A 19,782-nucleotide genomic window follows, 5' to 3' on the forward strand; every position below is an offset into this window, starting at 1 on the left:
TGGGGGGTTCATTTTCAGTTTGTTAAAAGAAATTGTATATATGTATTGTTTTGGGGCAGTGAAATAGTTGTACTGAATATTGTAAATGTGTATTCCTAGTTAACATTCTTTAACCCAAAAATGAAAGTTACTTTTTCCAAAATTTGCCAATTAAAAGTCAATAGTTTACTGCAGAGCAAATCCACAAAGCTAATCTTTTCATTACATCAACAACATTTATTTTTGTAGGTGGTCCACCATAGAAGCAGTTTTGCTAGAAGACTGATCTCCACTGCCTCTTTTCCATTCAGTATTGCAATGTGACATAACAGGATCTCAATATCACATTGCATGCCACAATCTCAAAATCAAAAGAATAATTCTGAATCTCATATTTGGTACATCAAAATGACCAAAAAGTTCACATCACCTCCTTATTCAGGATCTTTTACACTTAATTTCATCCAATTAGAGAGCATTGTGATAAGCACAAAATGACAATATCAGCATCTGAGCATTAATCACCTGCATGTACTACAAAAGCCATCCGTGTTGTTCGACTAACGCAAAAGACTTTTTGTTGTGTTTTTGAGATCATAAGCAGATCCAGGATAGTTTGGCATTTAATATTGAATTTGTTATGATCCCAAATCAGTCATAGGTGGGCTGATCCTAAATCAAAAGGGATTTGGTGTAAGTTGATATGGTCATGGATTCCTCATGGCCTCACTTTATAAGCCAATTTATGAAGTTGAGTTCTCATAAGGTTCGTATCAGAACTGGTCATCCTTGCATATAAATAATTAACAATAAGGGCACTTTGATACAATATCTGCACGCACCCAAGGCCTATTCAAAGTGAAGGCTCTTAGACCCACCAGAGTGCATGAAATTTAGGATATCAGTCGCAGCAAAGAATTTCTTACAAGGGAAATGACAAAGATACAAAACTCCAACCTCATCTTATAGACAATGAAATTTAACAATACAAAATTTTCATCACCAAAATCTCCAGGGATCCTTATATGGAGGGACATAGTTGTCTGTGGGAGGGAGAAGGCGAAAAGATGCCACTGCTTTCTCTAAGAGAGGCCCCATCTGTATCACATAAAGAGTTTCAATTATCCACATGCATAATGATCATTTGTTCTTAAAAGAACAAAACAATAATCTACTAAGCTGAAATACCATTCAAAAAAGAGAATGACATACAAAGCAAAGCCATTGTTCCCACTTAATTCTTCTACTAATGTGATTTTTAATCTTCAATGAGTCAAAGGTCTGTGAATATCAAAGACACTAGCATTCTTTCCATTTTAAGAAGATAAATAGGCTCAAAAGATATAAATTCACTTTGTGACTCGCTGGGTCAAACAAAGATCATCATTTTTTACGCAGCAAGAAGAAATCATAATAATAATAAATAAATAAAAACGTGTATTCTCATTGTCAAGGATGGTGAAGAAAGCAAGCAAATTGCTCATGTGCATGTGCATGCTCGCAAGCATACACACATACTCAAGGTTTTATGGATACTCAATTCTGACATTTTGATAAAGGGGCTAAATTAAATATTGTTATAAATTTTGGAATTTTTGCTGGAATACATTTTAATTATTCTATACAAACAAAAGAACTGTAAACAAAAAGTTCAAGTGCAACATTGGCTCCAACATTTATATGTATTTTGTATGACCACAACAATTTGCATTTCAAATGAGGGAAAAATATCCCCACGATGTCAACGTGGTGATGCTTTCCCATGACTCCTGCCTAACCATGTGGGCCCCCATTGACGAAACCAATTCCCACACCTTGATTGGTGTAGCATGAGAGATTTCCCCACACTGGTAGCATCGGAAACCCTTCATCAAATAAATAAATATATCAACAAAAGAAATGATTACATAAGATTATGGGAATTAATGTTGTGCAAACTCTTAATGAATTAAATAGCAAAAAATAAAATTTTATATCTAATGAAAGTATCTTGATTAAACAGCCCCATGGGAACTGGTCAAAAAAATAAATAAATAAATCAATACAGAACAGAAAGATGGTTAAGAAAATCATCAATTTCATCTGGAAACCTAAAATATTTTGTCAAAATCATGTTCCAGATTAATATAGTTAAATTGGATCTGATAACGGTTGCAAAATTTTGCCAATCACATGTACCCACATACACTTGCACACCCAAAACCACAATAAGAGGGGAAGAGACATACAGAGTTCCATTGCTTGCCAAGAGTAGAAGCGTTCACTGAGTACAAATAACCTGCAAACAGGTGTCCAGAAAGATATATAGGGATTCTAAACATGAAACAAACATAACTTAAAAAATGAAGATATAGATAATTCGAAATCCTTGAGCAATGTCAAGGATTGCAGGAAGGGAGAGGCTACATATCTCAAGATGTCAAATATATATACCATTCTGATTTCACATCAGTTTTAATAAATTGGCTTTGTCCTTAAGAATATTTATTGAAGCATTTTGAGGTAGAAATATGTAATTAGGGTCTACCATCTCGCTCAGCAGTTGAAGCTACATAGTGCCGGTAAACACTTGATTCTTGAATCTGCATATTCCATAAAATTAATGAAACAGTAGCCTTGGTATTTTTCCAAACAGAATCTTAACTAATTTGGAAAGCACTTACAGAGTTTGTAGGGGATTTGCGAACAAGATATTCATAGTACCAGTAAGGCTCTCCATCTATCTGCAGAGAAAAAAATATGTGAATTTACAAATAAACGTTTATGAGGCCATAAAAAATCGAATATTATTTACTCGCAGGATAACAATGATCAGTTTGGAAACTCACTTTGCTAGAATGCGCATCAAGAACAGAACTCTCTGCCATCCTTTGTGCCGAGGTGATACGCTGCATTGTGATTTAGCACTTTAGTTTAAACTGGTATTGATAGTCTGGAGAAGCACCAACAATAGAATGAATGCCTTCGTATCTCTATATATAATAAGTGATCATATCCATCTATCTGGGTTCTATCCATGGAGCACCTTTTGAGTGGTTTCCAGTTAACTTGTGGTCCAAACAAACTAATGCGCTACCGTGCCACCACATCTCCCTACCACTCTCCACCAAAATATATTTAAAAAATAAACCTAGAATTGTCTATCATTCATCAAACTTACAGGCGTATTAAGTAAAGCATTGAAGAAATACCAATGCAGATTTGTCAGATAGAACAGAATCAGCGACATCTTTTGCATTCCAAGAACTCTTATCCTTTGATTTTAACTGTGAATTGGGAGGGCCTATCTGAAATCAAAACAAAATCAAAATTATAAAAGGTCACGAAAAAATTAGATGACTTGCCTCTTGAGTATGGTTTTGTAGAAGTTACCGAGACAGAAATAATAAGGTTATCAATTATGTCAACACGCTCAGACACAATCCTCTGTCGTGCATCAGCTGCATAAGATCACCACCCAAGTTAATTTGTATCTAAGTTTCCTAATTGTTCCTCGAATGCTCAATACTTGGGAAGATCAGTAGAAGTGCATGGAATGCTATTCCCCAACAAGATGTAATGCCACGAAAAGCAGCTCAAGTAACATTCCAAAAGTATCCGAAATACTCATGTCAGCATCCAAGATTCTTAGTAAATGATACAACCAGAGTCTGATTGTATCACTATGTCACGCATGTGAACAATTCAATGGACCCAACTTAGGATACTGCCTTAGCCTGCAGGTGAAAGCTAATCCAGTCCATAAGTGAAGCCTTGATATCAGATGTTTGTGCATCATCCAATTTGGAGAATTCTTGATCTAAGAGATCAATTGCTATCCACGTTTGCATCACCATGGTTCTTCAAAGATTTTGACTCAAGCATTCCACACAAAAAAAATATATATATTGCACAGGTGGAAGGAGAAAACCCAAAGTAACTAAACTCACGAGATAGTGGGGCAGCTGATGAATAACGCTCTGGTTTTCTGGATTCAACCCTTCAATAAGAATAAACAGTCAGGTTTTTAAAGTTAATAACACAAAAGATTGAGGAGAATTAATTTCTCTGCAAAAGCAATAGCACGAAATGATATGTTTATATGAATGCTACAGATAAAGTAGTCATCTGCTTTTTCCTTTCTGAGAAGGGGAAAATAGCTGAACAGTGACATCAGAGCACTCCTGGATTGAGAAGAGAGAAAGGGGCTCTCTTCCATTTAAAATTTAAGGTTTTACAAGTTTTTTTAATGAAAATGGACTATTTAAATAGCATTAAGCAATTCTGAGTTACTCCACTTATTTTGCCTATCAATCAACTTGTCATACTGATCTCAGAAAGATATCCAAAGTTGATTCTGCTTAAAGCAAAAAACTTTACCTGAATTTCAACCTCCAGAAAGGTTCTCAAATTCTAGTCACTACCCACCATAATTGAACAACCATACATCGACAAACATAGAAGCACTTTTCTTAGAAAGAGTGGCCAAGTCAACAAAGTTGATAAAAAAATTAATATTTTAAAATCAATAGCATCGACATGAGCCCCTATCAAATTTCAAGCAATATTTAGAGTGTCAATACCAGACCCCTATGTCCTGTTCAGGGTGGCACCCTTATATAAATCCACACAAGCAGGGTAAGTCTGATGGGTCATAGATTTGTGTCCTGAGCTTTGATCTACTCGCTTAGGTTGTCTGAGATTGATTTATATGAGTACTGTTATTTGAGCTGCCTTGTGATTGTTCCAATACATTACCAACAGGCTTAACTATAGTCTTGCAAATCAAACTGAGTATTTAGCTATAAGATCAGCATGTGTTACGGAGTAGAAAAAGATAGGTGGAAAGAAAGTAAGAATAGGATGTGAAATTAATCCATTACAAGAAGCTTTGGGCAGACCTCCATAGGCTGCAAATGAGGAATTGTTGACTGAGATGGTCTGTTCATGTGAAAATGAGGAATGGTCTTGTACAAGTTTAATGCAACAGAATATAAAAAAGGTATTTGTAAATGTAATTCTAAAGGTTCAAAAAACCTAAACTTCAATTGAAGGGTATGGCCCTAGAAAAGGTAAAACAAGGGCTTGAAGGCAATAATGATGATGACATGGACAGGCATACTTTCGAGGTAAATCTGACTGAAAGGAATTGGTATTATGCCTAACATTCACTATAGATTTCAAGATTACAAACTGAGAAGTGTGTACAATAGTCTCAATTCACAACTCATTTTTTTAATGAATACAAACAATGGCATTAAATTACTAAAGTGAGGACCAAAAATGGCATTGTGAGAATTAAATCTTTTAGTTACATGATTTTCCCTCCCCGTCCACCATTTTCAATATAGCTTTTGTAACAACGATCATATTTGTTCAGCTAAGCGATTGTTGTACTTGAAGAACATAATTATAATTAGTATAAGAATCAAAGAAGCCAATTGAGCTCAAGATTTCTTGTAATAAATGTCACCCAATTCACATACCATTTGAATATATACTTCTTTGATGGCAACTCCACAGGGTACAGAAAAGAATAAGCGTTTATCTCATCAACAACCGACGACATTTTAACATCTCCTTCTGGCTCGGCCAAAGCGACTAAAGCTATGCCAAATTAACACAGGAAATAAAATAAAACTACAAATTCAAACATTTATAACGAATCTTTCACTCCAACTTGTAAATATCAGAAAGCAAAGTAGCTAATCCTACCAGTTAATGGGGGAAAAAAAGGAAAAGATAAATGAATCCCGTTATCCTTGAGATTCATTGAACCATATAAAAAAAAAAAAAAAAAAAAAAAAAAAGAATAAACCCTAGAATTGAAGAGAGCTTGATAAGACTACAGAGTTGGTTAACTTACCTGAAGATGGTAATATAAAAATTAATGGAGAAGCAAGACTAAAAAGAATTAAATCGCGTCTTCCAATGCCATTCTCCGAATTATGTACCAAGGAAGAACAAGAAATAAGTGGGACTTTCTCTCGTACTATACTGTTTTTCGGGTTCAGTGCGCTTCTGGCTCGGTATCTGAAAGCAAATGCAAAACAGAAAGACGGGATAGAGAACACTGGCGAGAGGGGGGGGGGGGGAGAGAGAGAGAGAGAGAGAGAGAGAGAGAGAGATGTTGTACCTGAAGATTGGGAGATTTGCAGGGAAAGGGTGATTGGATTTGCAGAGGGAGGGAGAGGATGGAAGAAGAGCTGATGCCATTATTCCTCCTCTCGTCTTCTGCGTTGTCAGCTCATCCACTCCCTAGTGTCAAGTCAATCAAACAGTTTAGACTTAGCAGCAGTGCAGCACCTAGTTATCAATTCGGCGGCCGAACCGAATTTTTCAGAATTAAATAAAAAATTCGGACCAAATCCGAATTAAAAATAAAATTCGATAAAAAATCTCGCTTTTTACTAATTTGAATTTAAAACGCGAATAATTCGGGCCGAACCGAATTATTCGGTACACTTAAACAGTATTTAAAAAAAAAAAAAAAAAAAAAAAAAAAAACATCATATATGAACCCAGGGTAACAGAAACAGAAATTTTTTTTTTTTTTCATCTTCTTCTCCCACAAATTTCCGCCTCCTTCTTTCCATCTTTTTTCTCCACCTAATTCTTCTGTGACAATCGTACGAATCTACTCTTTGTTTCATTTCTTCTCATAACTTCATCAGTTCATCCTAAGACAGGGGAGATATCAAGCCTTGATGGATAATTTGAGGTTCCGAAGGACCAGGACAGATTCATATCGCCGTATCAATCAACTTCTTTCATATTGTTGCTTTAATTTTGAAAAATTAGCACGTCTTAGTGCAATATGGGTTTTGTGAACCCAAGCAAAATGATAGTGAAAATTTCTTGTGGTCAATTTATTTATTTGTTTTATTGTAGTTGTAATCTTGCTTTCATTCTTTTGAGGCCTAATCTATTTCATGAGTAGAAATTGGATTACAATAATCATTGCTTCCATCGCTCAATGATAATTTTTTCATAGTTTTTTACTTTATTGTATAAAGTAATTTGCTCTTTCTAAGTATACAAATCAAGTTAATAACTTGATAAATAAAAAATATACAATAAACTATAAAATAATATCCGAATTTTTTGCCCGACTTTTATTTTTTTAATCGAATAATTCTCGAATCCGAATCCGACTCCAATTTTTATTTTGTTCGCTTTTTTGACCGCTTTTTTGACCGAATCCTTAAATTAATCAATCGAATTATTCAGAATAATTCTCCGCCCGAATAATTCCCGAATCCGAATTTACTAACTATGGTGCAGCATAGGCCACAGGTAATCCTTTTACCCTTTTAATTAAGTAATTAATTAATTAATAATTAATGGGAGAGAGAATTCTACCCAGATCAACAACCCAACAAAAGGGTGCGAAAGAGCATAATCAAAGCATACAGTGGGGTCACCCTGGTCTTTTGCACCCACATCAGTCTGGGCATTTCCTGAACCAGCTTGGTAGGGTTTTTCTATCGGGGAGTTCAGCCCTACGTCTAGACATATTGGTTGGCAAAATGATCGGCCCACCCCTGAAAGGGAAAATGATTCTTTTGTGACTCTTTCATGCATTCTCATTGACCCCATGAACGTGCAGGAACCGCATTTCCCCATAGGAAACACTTCCCCTTAATTAATGATGCTTCTTATGTCATTTGTAGGAGCTGGTTTTGTTTTTTGAAGAAATAGAAAAATCTTATCGCAACCAAAACAGTGATTTAATGTACCAAAAAAATCAGTGAAGTTTGTGTAGATCCCCCGAACATTTCTGGGATAGAAAAAAGCACACTGTTCAATGGCTTTATGAGCAAGAGTTCAATGAACAACAAATCCTTACCAAAGTTAGACCGGCTCAAATGACTGAGAGACCAATGGAAATTTGCAAAAAGGAAATTCAAGAACTATTGACTAAATGCCTAGTCAGGAAAAGTCAAGCTCCATTGAGTTCTACTATTTCCTATGTTGAAAATGAAGCCGAACTCGAGTTAGGAGTTCTTCATCTTGTTATCAATTATAAGTCCTTAAACAAGGTGTTTCTTTGGATTAGATATCTAATACCAAATAAGCGTGATGTATTAAATAGATTATACAACGCAAAGGTATTCTCTAAATTTGACATGAAGTCTAACTATTGGCAGATTCAAATTGATAAAAATGAAAATTATAAAATTGTTTTTGTTACTCATTTATAGTCATTATGATCGGAATGTTATGCCATTTGGTCTTTAGAGTATTCCATCGAAATTTCAGCATGTCATGAATGAAATTTTTAATCCATATTCTGCAAAAAAAAAAAAAAAAAAAAATCTTAGAATTTTAATAGTCAATCATGTCCTTATGGTATCAAAGTCAAATTGTGAAAGTTTGTAGATTCGTTAGATAATATCTAGATTTATGAGATTTCATCGCAGTGACTTTAGTAAGTCTGAGAAAGAGGAAATAAGAGAGAGTTGCGCCTAATAATAGAGTCTTATGTTTATTGACTGATTTCCAAATAAAGGTAGGTGGTTGTGAGATTAGAACGACTTAACGACTTTATGACTGAACTATATAATTTGATCAAGTTGGTTAAATTTATTTTTTCCTCCATCGGATGTAATGATTTTGTTTAAACACTTGGCTTGTATGATTGTGCACAAAAGAAGTTGTCTTCTATTAACTAGGACAATTGTAAATATTTTAGATTGCTTAATTTAACAAAGTTTTCTCTTTTTCTCAAGAAAAAAAAAAGACAGTTTTCTCTCTCTTTCTTCTTTCTTTCTTTCTTTCTTCTTCTTCTTCTTTTTTTTTTTTTTTTTTTTTTTGGTAAAGAGTATGTGTGGAGTCGGCAACAACTACAAATACCACATCTTTATTGAACAAAAAAATAATAATTAAGCTTAACTTTTCCCACAAATGGAGGGCCCAACTATCCCAAAAATAGAGAGGGAGTGGAGAAATCGCAATTTTTTTTTTTTTGCTTGCTTGTGGGGCCTATGCATGATACCATATGGGTTGGTTTTAACTTAAGTTCATAGTGTTTCGGCTACCATATTTGGTTAAATCAATTTGTTTGTTCATGATTTAATCAAGTATATACGTAACATAGAAAATTCTCTTCACTCTTATCATAGTTGTCAAAGAGTTAGGCAAAATTCTACCAAAAAAAAAAGTTAGGCAAAAACTACCTTAAAAAATGAACAAAGAGTTAGGCAGAAGATTCAGGAAAAAAACAAAAAAACAAAAAAAAAAAAAAAAACAAAAAACAAAAAAACAAAAAAACAAAAAAAAACAAAAAGGTTATGTCAACACCAACAAACACTTGGGTTTTTTTTTGCTAACGACGGGTATCCAGGCCTTGACTAGTCCTGTGGGCCCATACTGATCCGATAACCTCATGGATCGGGTCATACCGGGGTTGAATGAGAACATTTCAACTTTCACTAAAAGCAATGAAGAGCACTAAACACCCCTCGTATGAGTGGCCCAAGGTGTGTCACAAACACCTAGGTGTAACCAACCAAGTTGTACATTAAAAAAAAAAATGGCCAAGATGCTTTGACCAACTTGCATTTATAGCAGGTCAGTCACTGACAATACTCTAATAATTCTACATACTATCAGGGTTAGCTTGCTTAACTGTGTTGTACCCACAAGTAGGGGTTTTAATTTTAATAGGATAAATAATTATTTCTTGAATTAAGCCTAAACAAAAGTGATTTGAAGATAATTAGAGATATAATTAGACAACTTTCTCATAACTGAATGAAATTAAGATGCAGTAGAGCACTGATCAGCCATGTAAATTCATGGTGAAGATAAATTCCTTCGACTGCTAGGCAAGTTCACTATAATTCTAAACATTGATAACTTAAAGGTGCAAATCGTTGTTTATCATGGAAACGACAAGAGTTACCCTTGTTTACGAGCACCTCGACTAATCCTCAGAGAGACTAGCGCAACAACCCACCATCACAGTCTCCACTTAAATCGCAAATGTATAGATGGAGAATCGACCCTGAGACCGTGCACCTATCCACACAATCTCCAATTCGCCCTAACCATCTGGATAACCCACAGATGAATACCTCTCCGTGTCAAATGCGTACTTTTGATTCATGTAAGCTTTTCTTCTTCTTTTATGATGTCAGTTGATTTATATGTTAAATTCTCTATATATTTCTCTCTTTAAGTGCTATTCACAAAAAAAATGTGCACTATTCACCGGCCATCATTAATTATATGTATAGTATATTTGTCTACTAATTTTTGTCAAACTTATTCTTTGTTGCTTCAATTTTATAATTTTTATGATCGATCTTGTCCTTATGCCATCCCTTTTTTGGTAAGGTGATCTTGCTTTTTGTTTTTTTTAATTACATTTTTTTTATTATTTTAATGAATATACGTCAGATTTTCACTTTAAGACATAAATAATGTTTCAAAAAATAAAAAGTAAAAAATAAAGGGTGCGTCGGAATGACACTTGTATTTAGAACTTGACACATTTTAAGTGCCCTTGTCTTATTCTCAAACGTTTGACAAAATTAGGATATAAAAGGATTTTTTTTTAAATAATTTAAAAGTAATATATCATTATGTCATTGTCGTGCACATTTTTCAAGTACATATGTGAATTACACTAATTATTGAGAGTGTCTAAATGACATCTCCATAGGTGCATATAGAATTTAACACCTTCTTTTATTTACACTTTATAGTATTCCCAAAAATACATTAATATAGGGGTATAAAGGGTTTTTAAGAATAAGTTGAAAATGTCATATCATTATGTCATTATCAAATTGTGTCATTGCTATGCACATATACGTGCGTCCGAGGGATCAGTCAGGCCAAAGATCTCAATACCCTCGTGATAAGGTATAGAACAAGCAAATAGTGAAAACTCAAGTTAATTATTTATCACTTTTCTTGATTTGATATGGGTCTAAACCACCACAAGCAACACATTATTCAACCTAGGTGCCACGGACATGAATCTATGTATCAGTATCGTATCAACCAGTTAACTAAACCTAATACCAATATGATTTCAAAATGACCATGATGGATTAATAAAAAAATTGCCATTTTTTAAAAACTACACTTGATACAGCCAGGTTTCAGCCATTCCATATTGATATTGGTTGGGACCAATGTAAAGTCTGATACCTATTACTAGATTTCAGCCGTTCTACATTGATATTGGTTGAGACCGATGTGAAGTCTAATATCTATTACATTGGCGAAAGATGATAAAATAAGAAAAAAAATATATACATATATATATATATATATATATTTAGAGAGAGAGAGAGAGAGAGAGAGAGAGAGAGAGAGAGAGAGAGAGGATGTCTTTTTGTTAATCTTTTTTCACTTTGAAGAAAAGGAAAAAAAATAGGAAGTGACATGAACGGCTGGGATCTTTCCTAACAGGTATGCCTCACCACATCAATCACAAGGACTCGTGTGTGATAGTCACATGATTGAAAGATGAGAATTATATTTTACTGAACTATGCAGAACGCATTAAACTTCAAATTTATATATTAAAAAAAAATCCCCTGTCCCGCTCCACTTCTAATATGCCTGAACGTGCGGAACACAAACACTTTAATTAATTAATGGGTGATAGAGCTCTGCGGTTTGACGTAGAAAACATCAAAACATCAGGCCAATGGAGGGCGTGCAAAAGCATGATAAGTGAACACATCGGAAGGGAAAGGTCGGGTACTCTGCTTTTTTGGCCCCTACACTAGTTTGGGTGTTTTCTTTGGCAAATCAGTTGGATTCTTTTTCCGTTAATCAATGTGAAAAAGTTTTCTGATGGGGAGTTCTTTGTGACTTTCTCATGCGTCCTCATTGGCCTTTGCGCACTGCATGAACTACTCTTCCCCATATGAAACACTTCCCCTTAATTAATGGTATTTCTTATTGTCATGATTTTTAGGAGTTCATACTTTTTTTTTTTTTAGGAAATATCACAACAAAATTGGTGAATTAATGCACAAAAATGGGAATTTTTCTTGTATTACCCCTTACTTTTAAACTTATATTTGATACCACCATAGTTTTCTAAAAATATCAAGTACTTCCCTGATTTTGTTAACTAAATTACACTTAAATCCATTCCTTAGAAAGGAAACATTAAGTGGTGACATGGCATGGTTGATATTTCTTAAATGGCAATAAGGGTAAACTTATTGTTTTAACCTTCGTTGTAAAAAGACTCAAATCAACCATCTTCCCCAATGCAATCAAATGTTTAGGGCTTCTATGTTGTACAAGGAAAGGATAAATATTCCCTTGCAAGCACTGACAATCACATCAATGACGACGATGACGTTGTACCACCCCAACGATCTCTGTGATCCAAGAAGAAATGATTCGTAATGGGTGCCAGTGTAGAGGGAGGTGCATGTGGGTAGAAAACAACCCATGTTGAGAGAGATATCTCTTCTTCCTCTTCCTCTTCTTCTTCCTCTCCCTCTGCAGCAGAGAGAGATACCCTTAGTAGAGTGGATATGTTGAAATCAGAGTTGTTTCAAGCTGAGAAAGAATATCCAAAAGTGATGGACATGTTGAATAATCCAGAAGAGAACACCCTCCACCGTCACCAGAACCCAATCCACCTGCACCTCCCCCTACATCAGCACCTGAACCAAAGCCAACAACATCGGCACCCATTTCGAATAATTTCTATAGATGTTTATATTGATAGACATAACAAGGTCAAAGGGGTCTTTTCAAGTTCAAAACTAACGGTGTTATGGTTTGGGGGTGCGGTTGATATTTTTAGAAAACTAGGGTGCTATGAGACATAATTTAAAAAATAAGAGGTAGTACAAGAAAATTTTATTGCCAAAAAAAAAAAAAAAAAAGTTGAAGCTTGCATTGATCTTTCAAACGTTTTTTGGGAGATAAAATCATATTTTTTTTAATTGTCTTATGTGCTAGAGTTCAATAAATAACAAATCCCTACTAAAGTTTCACCAGCTCAAATGAATTAAACTTATGAAAATTTGTTAAAAAAAAATTCAACATTTATTGACCAAATGCCTTATTAAGAAAAATCAATCTCAAGAGTTGTACTGCTTTCTATGTTGAAAATGCAATAGAATTTGAACAAGGAGTTCCCCATCTTGTTATCAATTATAAGCCCTTAAATAAGGTGCTTCACTCTATTAGATATCCAATACCAAATGAACGTAATCTATTAATTAGATTATGCAACGCGAAGGAATTTCCTAAATTTGATATAGATAGAATTGTACAGTAGTAGTAGACATTTCCTTTTGTATTTCCCTTATCACTTCTGATAGGGTTAAAGTGTTGTATATAAAACAATCACATGCAAGAGATTACAGCCAGTAGAACTCAACTACATACGTTGGTTACAAGTTGTTAGAATTTTACTAGGACTCAATTACATGCGTGGGTACAGGCTGTTTATCAGCTATGGTAACTGAGGAATCCTTATCCATATAACTGCATGGGGAAGAGTCCTTGCATGAGAGTACTTCTCTTGTGCATGGAATATCCATAACACACCCCCGCAAGTGAAGCGGCTGTGAGCAGACAGCGAGCTTGTCCCTAAGGTTGCAAAAGTGTGGGGCAGGTAGTCCTTTGGTCATGATATTGGCTATCTAGTCCGGGCTAGCAACAAATCAAGCAGAGACGGCCAGTGGCTACTTGTTCAGGTAGAAATTGAAAGCCAATTTTGATGCATGGAAGAGGGGGTTGGACACCAGGTAAGTGACCCCAATGTTGCATAATAAAGCATTGGCGGGGAAGAGGAAACTCCAAAATTGAGTAACAATTGACATAGCCACAATAGTTCAGCTGCAGTGTTGGCAAGGCCCTTGTACTCAGACTCTGTGGAGGAACGGGCCACAATATGTTGTTTCTTAGAGCTCCAGGATGTTAAATTGGGTCCCAAATATATGCAGTATCCACTAGTGGATCTTTGATCTTCAAGACAGTCAGCCTAGTCAGTGTCAGTATACGCATGAAGCTGGAGCGATGAGGAATGCCTAATGCAAATACCAAGGGTGATGGTATCCTTTAGGAAGTGAAGGATCCGTTTCACAGCAACCCAATGGTCTATGGTGGGAGAGTGCATGAATTGGAATACCTTGTTGATAGAAAAAGCAATATCTGGTCGAGTGAGGGTGTGGTACTGCAAGGCACCTACTGTGCTGCAATAAAGTGTGAGATCAACAAAGGGAGATCCAACAATGCTAGACAGGGCAGCAATGGAGCTTGGCGTGGGCATGGGTTTGGCACCATCTATTTTTACCCTTCAAAGGAGATCATGAATATACTTGGATTGAGGGAGATACAGCCCATCTGTGTAAAAATGTGCCTCAATACCAAGAAAAAAATGGAGATCACCCAGATCGGTAATGCCAAATTCATTGCCTAGAGTGGCAATAATGTGTTGAACCGCAGATGTACTTGTGCCAATGACGATAATATCATCAACATAGACCAATATATAGAGCCTTTTCTTGAGGGATATGCGGACATATAGGGCATTGTCTGGGCTGAGGAAGTGAACCCAATAGAGGCCAACAAAATGCCAAGGCAATGTGACCAAGTTTGTGGAGCCTGTTTCAAGCCATACAGGGCACGCTTGAGATGGAAAATATGGTTGGGGTAGTTGGTATTCACAAATCCTTGTGGTTGGGTCATATAGACCTAATCTGAAGAGAGCCATTAAGAAACTCATTTTTAACATCCAATTGACGAAGCACCCATCCCTGTGATATTGGTATTGAGATAACAACCCTAATGGTGGTTAGTTTGACTACAGGATTGAAAGTGTCAAATTAGTCTACCCCTTCCTTTTGGTGAAAACCTTTAGCCACCAGTCGTGCTTTGTAACGAGCTATTGTGCCATCTGGATGGCATTTGATCTGATACACCCATTAATTGCCAACAAGGTTCATGGATGGATGATGAGGCACTAGGGCCCAAGTATCATTGCACATAATAGCATTGAACTCATCACTCATGGCAGCTCGCCAGTGAGGTTCTCTATTAGCAGCAGTGTATGAGGTCGGCTCATCAGTGGTAGGGGTAGGGTGGCGAGGAGAGCATGGGGAATAGGATGCTTGGTAGAGAGAAGGGTAAGTGTAGGGTTTGGTTTGGTGATGCCAGCACGGAGGCAGGTTACCAGGGGTGGTGAGGGATCACAGTAGGAAAGGCAGGAATTAGAGGTGGGGACGGTGAGATTGGTGGTTGAGGTGGTGGGGGAGGTGGGTCGGGTGTAGGTAGTGGGGGTAAGGGTGTGCATAGATAAATGATAGGGCCGTCCTTGGTGATGACAGCCGAGGAAGGGGTTGTCACGAGTTTAGGGGCTAGGGATAGGATTGGCGGGAAAGTGCTCTCATCGAATGTAACATGCTTGGAGATGTATGTGCAACCAGTGGATGGAGCAAAACACTTGTACCCCTTGTGGCGGTTACTGTAGTCGAGGAATATGCATTGAGTGGATCGAAGCGCCAATTTATGCTTATTATGGTGGCGGAGCCAGGGATAGGAGGCACACCCATAGGTCTGAAGGACCTTGTAATCAGGTGCCATTCCATAGAGTACTAGAAAGGGGGATCGGGATTAGAGCATAGGAGTAGGGAGTCTGTTAATAAAAAAAAGTAGCAGTCTCAAAAGCCGATTCCCAATATTCTATGGGATGGTTGACATGAGCTACTAAGGTCAGATCAGTTTCCACCACATGGCGATGTTTACGTTCAGCCCTGCTATTATGTTCAGAGGTATGGGGACAAGAATATTGGTGAAGTATGCCATGGGTTGTTTCCACCACATGGCAATGTTTACATTCAGCCCTGCCATTCTGTTCAGAGGTATGGGGACAAGAATATTGGTGAAGTATGCCATGGGTTCGAAAAAAGGAATCAAATGCCTGATGCTCAAGTGCACCATCAGATTGGAAAGTCTTGATAATACAATTAAAATAATTTTGAACAAACTTATAAAAGGCAATGAGAGTAGAAAGTGCATCCGAACAATAAGTAAGAGGAAATAGCCAAGTAAAATGACTAAAATCATCAATAAAAGAAATATAATAACAAGAACCCTGAAATAAGGGCTTAGGTGATGGACGTCAAATGTCCGAATGTATCAATTGAAAAGGAGAAGAAGCAACATTATGACTTAAATTAAAAGGGAGTTTATATGCTTTGCCCAAGCGGCATGCTACACAATCAGAGGAGACAGCTGACGCCTTAGTAGGAAGCTGATGGCTGGAAAGGATGATGCCAAGGCTGGTGGAGGAGGGATGGCCTAATCGATCATGCTAGGGGAACCTATAGAGACCATCTTTAAGCATTCCTTAGAGCAGGGTGATCCCCCTTAGAGGTTCCTTCACATAACAACAAGTTGGGTGAAATTCAAGACAGACTTTGTTATCAGAAGTGAAACAACTAATAGATAAAAGATTCTTGGTAATATAAGGAATATGTAAGATGTCATGCAGATGAAAGGAACGAGAATGAGAAGGGAGAACAGATTGGCTTATGTGGTGGATGTGCCAACCTGCTCTATTACCAACTCGAACCTAGTCAGTGCCATTGTATGGAGTGCTGATGGACATATATTCAAGATTGGCTATGAGATGATGTGTTGCTCCAGAATCTGGATACCAAGCAGGGTCAAGGCCTAAGGCTGACATGGCTAATAGAGCCTGACAGGCAGTAGTGGGAGTAGCCTGGTAGCTGGGATTGAATCAATTGTTATAGGCCAATGCAGAGTGATTAATCTGGCCACAAATCTGACAAGGTGATCGTGGAGAGGACTGCTGAGTGAAGGTACCGCGACCACGACTATGATACCCTACTTTCTAAACCATGTCTAATTTTTCGGTTAGTTCGATTTGGTCTTGCAGGACTTGAACCCTAGTGAGTCGGGGCAAGTACCTTATGGGACATGATGGCAAGAGTGACTCTGAACTCAGGTTAGCCAAATGAATTAGAGTATATGCCTAGTGTAGTCCGCGTATCGAAGCCATGCATTTACACGTATCACGAGGCCATATACGCATAATAAAGGTACGTTGCCGTATTTTATGTTGAGTATACATAAAAACAATCTACAGGGAGTGAAATACGTGTCGGGGCCGAGCCCCATCAAAAACCCCAATGTTTAGTCTAGGTTATGGCTGACTGGTGGGTGGTCATAGTGGGTCAACCCACCAGTGTGACCTACCAATCTAGTCACTAGATGTTTTACCCCACTATAAATAGCATTTATTACCTCTCTTTCACCTCATTTATTGTTTTATACAGTAGTTGAGAAAAGTAAAGAAGAGAAAGAAAAAGAAAAAAGAGGAGAGAGGAAGGAAGAAGAAAATGGGGAAGGAGATAATCGTTGTGCATTGTTGAGGTCAGATCTCTTAAATCCGACATCGGATATGCGATCCTCATCTCGAGATCTACGATTTAAAGTGAGTAAGGTCCATATTCCTTAAGCCTTTATGAAACCCAAAGTTCAATTTGGGTAGAAATCCTTTGGATCTTGCTACTATATTTTGAGAATATGAATCTAAGGTTTAATAGAGGTTCTATATGTTGTTTATGAAGGATTTAGAGGAAGACTTGCCAGATTTGTGAAGCTTTTATTGATCTCTTGAGCTAAAGAGAAGGATTTGAGGGTTTTAAGTTTTCTTGAGCAAAGAGGTAAGATCCATGCTTAAGACCTTGGATCGACCTTAGATCTAGGTTGGAATCATGATTTGGAGCCTTAGATTTGTGAAAAATGCTGTCGAATTGACCCATGATGATTTCCCCAAGGTGGGATGAAGAATGTAAGAGAGCAGTAAAACCTCAATCACGAGTGGTGGGTGCCTAGAAATGGACAGGACCCACCAATCCAACGCCCGCCTATCCTGGGTGGGCTACTGGCTTGATAGACGAGCAAGGACTTATTGTACAACCCTATTCTTTAAACCCGATTTATTGATCAGTTGATTTGGTTTGGTCTTGTAGGGTCAGAACCGGGATGTGTTGATGTCGATACCTTATGGTACATGAATGCAAGGGTGACGTCAAATGCAGGGTAGCCAAGTAAGGTTGAGCCAGTACCTGAGATGATCCACACACCAAAGCCGTGCCCTTACACATATCACAAGGCCATATATGAATAGGCAAGGTACGTTAACGTATTTGAATGATAGGAACTTGGTCCACAACATGTGGCGAGAGTAAGATACATGTTAAGACTCCATTTTCCTCTAAAATACAGCAAGGTTAGCTTGTTTTGCCAACTGGTGGGTATCACTGGTAGGTGTGAGACACACCAGTGTGACCCACCTATTGGGGTAACGTGGACCCCAGCATGTCAGATTGGATGAGCACGTATATTTTAACCTCCTCATCGTAATGAGGTCTTGTATGTCCGATGATGTCGGCTAGTTCACTCAAAAATGCGATTTAATGTGTTTTGGTCCATAAATGGGCGAAACCAAACATGCCTTAGAAGATATTTATGACACTAAGGTATAAATAGCCTTTAAATCTCTCTCCCTCATTTATGGTTTTTAGAAAAGTTTGGTCAGTGGAGTAAAGAAGAGGGAGAAAAGAGGAAGAAGGAGAGAAGGAAGAGGGAAGAGGCTTTCACCTTGGATTTCGGAGCCGCATCTTACCTTTTCGTCATCAGAATAGTGTCCGGTGTCTTGAGATCTACATCTTGAGGTAAGAAACGCCATAAACCCTTGAGATATGATGAAACCCTTTTGTGTGTGGTTGGATCTAGAAAATAATAGAACCCTTTTGTTACTTCCTTGAAGGATTTAAGAAGGGAAAAAAAATTGGGAGTTATTGAAGTGGCAATTGAATTTGGGAAGAGGATCCCAAGATTTGGGGTTTTTCAAGTTAAAATATGATTTCTTTCCCCAGACATTGTTAATGGCTTAGATCTATGAAACAATTAAGTAGATGAGGCTTAGAATGTGTGGAAAATGAAGTAGGAACTACCCTATTAGGTTTTCAAGAGTTGGAATGGAAGAAGGAAAACAACAAAACCCGAGGAATACAGGCGGGTAGGACCAACGGGTGCCACACCTACCAGTGTGACCCGTCTGTCTTCTCTGAGATTTTGACTCAATCGGTGGGTAGGAGCAGCAAGTGCCACACCTACTAGTGTGACCCACCTGTCTCCTCTGGGTCTATCAACGGGTAGGACCGACAGGTGCCAGACCTACCAGTATGACCAGTCGGTCTAGATAGATTGCATAGGTGGGTTCTCCTACCCACCTGTATGACCCACTTGTAGCCCAAATGAGCTCCGATGGAACTCAAACTTACCAACAACCTTCTTCATGCTATTATACGCATCGTGTCTATATCCTATGTCATTTATAGTCCCGAATTAGACGTATTTCTAAACTCATTATTTGTGCTAGGTTTCAAGAAATTCATCTTCTCACTTCGGATCTTACCCGTGCAGCGAGTGCAGATTCTTCCACAAGAATAGGTAAGTGGGGAGAGGACTTTGAACTTATTTTGAGAGTGTTTTTGGCATCTTATGCATTCATGGATTATATTGACATTTCGATTGCCATTCCCATACATATGATTGATGAATGAATGATGCATTTAGAACTGAGCATAATGTATCTTAAATTCTATATGCATGATTACTTGCTTGAAATCTTGAGAATGGATTTATCATATGATGAATTATGATGATGATGTTTTTTAATCATGTGTGGGATTTCTAGATTAGATGCCGTAGTCGGCTTAGAAACAAATGCATTGATACACCGTGGAATAGGACACAAAAGTACTATACAGTTATACTATCCCATGTAGGAGT

General features: G+C 37.3%; 1 protein-coding gene and 1 long non-coding RNA gene across 4 annotated transcripts; one reads left to right on the forward strand and one right to left on the reverse strand.

Annotated features, from left to right (window-relative positions):
* Positions 1 to 746: 746 nt before the first annotated feature.
* Positions 747 to 6,231, reverse strand: LOC122093658 (psbP domain-containing protein 5, chloroplastic). 3 transcript variants are annotated; one of them, XM_042664051.1, is made up of 11 exons: positions 6,095 to 6,231; positions 5,825 to 5,991; positions 5,445 to 5,565; positions 3,909 to 3,958; positions 3,352 to 3,419; positions 3,171 to 3,266; positions 2,808 to 2,867; positions 2,643 to 2,702; positions 2,507 to 2,561; positions 2,208 to 2,257; positions 747 to 1,077 (listed from the first exon to the last, which is right to left on the reverse strand). In XM_042664051.1, the coding sequence occupies exons 1-11, from the start codon at positions 6,172 to 6,174 to the stop codon at positions 979 to 981; spliced, it is 906 nt and encodes a 301-aa protein (XP_042519985.1). In that variant the 5' UTR covers positions 6,175 to 6,231; the 3' UTR covers positions 747 to 978. The 3 variants fall into 3 exon arrangements, with proteins under 3 accessions (XP_042519985.1, XP_042519978.1, XP_042519971.1); XM_042664044.1 differs by lacking the exon at positions 747 to 1,077 and adding an exon at positions 1,526 to 1,844 and having other exon boundaries at positions 5,445 to 5,559; XM_042664037.1 differs by lacking the exon at positions 747 to 1,077 and adding an exon at positions 1,526 to 1,844.
* Positions 6,232 to 17,967: 11,736 nt separating this feature from the next.
* LOC122062927 lies at positions 17,968 to 19,430 on the forward strand. Its single transcript, XR_006135145.1, has 3 exons — positions 17,968 to 18,117; positions 18,510 to 18,659; positions 19,370 to 19,430. It is a non-coding gene; the product is annotated as an uncharacterized LOC122062927 (long non-coding RNA).
* Positions 19,431 to 19,782: the final 352 nt, after the last annotated feature.

This window comes from Macadamia integrifolia, chromosome 2, assembly GCF_013358625.1.
Source record: "Macadamia integrifolia cultivar HAES 741 chromosome 2, SCU_Mint_v3, whole genome shotgun sequence".
Lineage (NCBI taxonomy): Eukaryota > Viridiplantae > Streptophyta > Magnoliopsida > Proteales > Proteaceae > Macadamia > Macadamia integrifolia.

Excerpts from the sequence above, each read along its gene's own strand:
- LOC122093658 (XM_042664037.1), bottom strand. The coding sequence starts at position 6,174 with ATGGCATCAGCTCTTCTTCCATCCTCTCCCTCCCTCTGCAAATCCAAT. Across the intron at positions 3,959-5,444 it reads AAGAAGTATATATTCAAATG|GGTTGAATCCAGAAAACCAG; the intron begins GTATGTGAATTG and ends TTCTTATTGAAG. Across the intron at positions 2,703-2,807 it reads TTGATGCGCATTCTAGCAAA|ATAGATGGAGAGCCTTACTG; the intron begins GTGAGTTTCCAA and ends TTTTCTCTGCAG.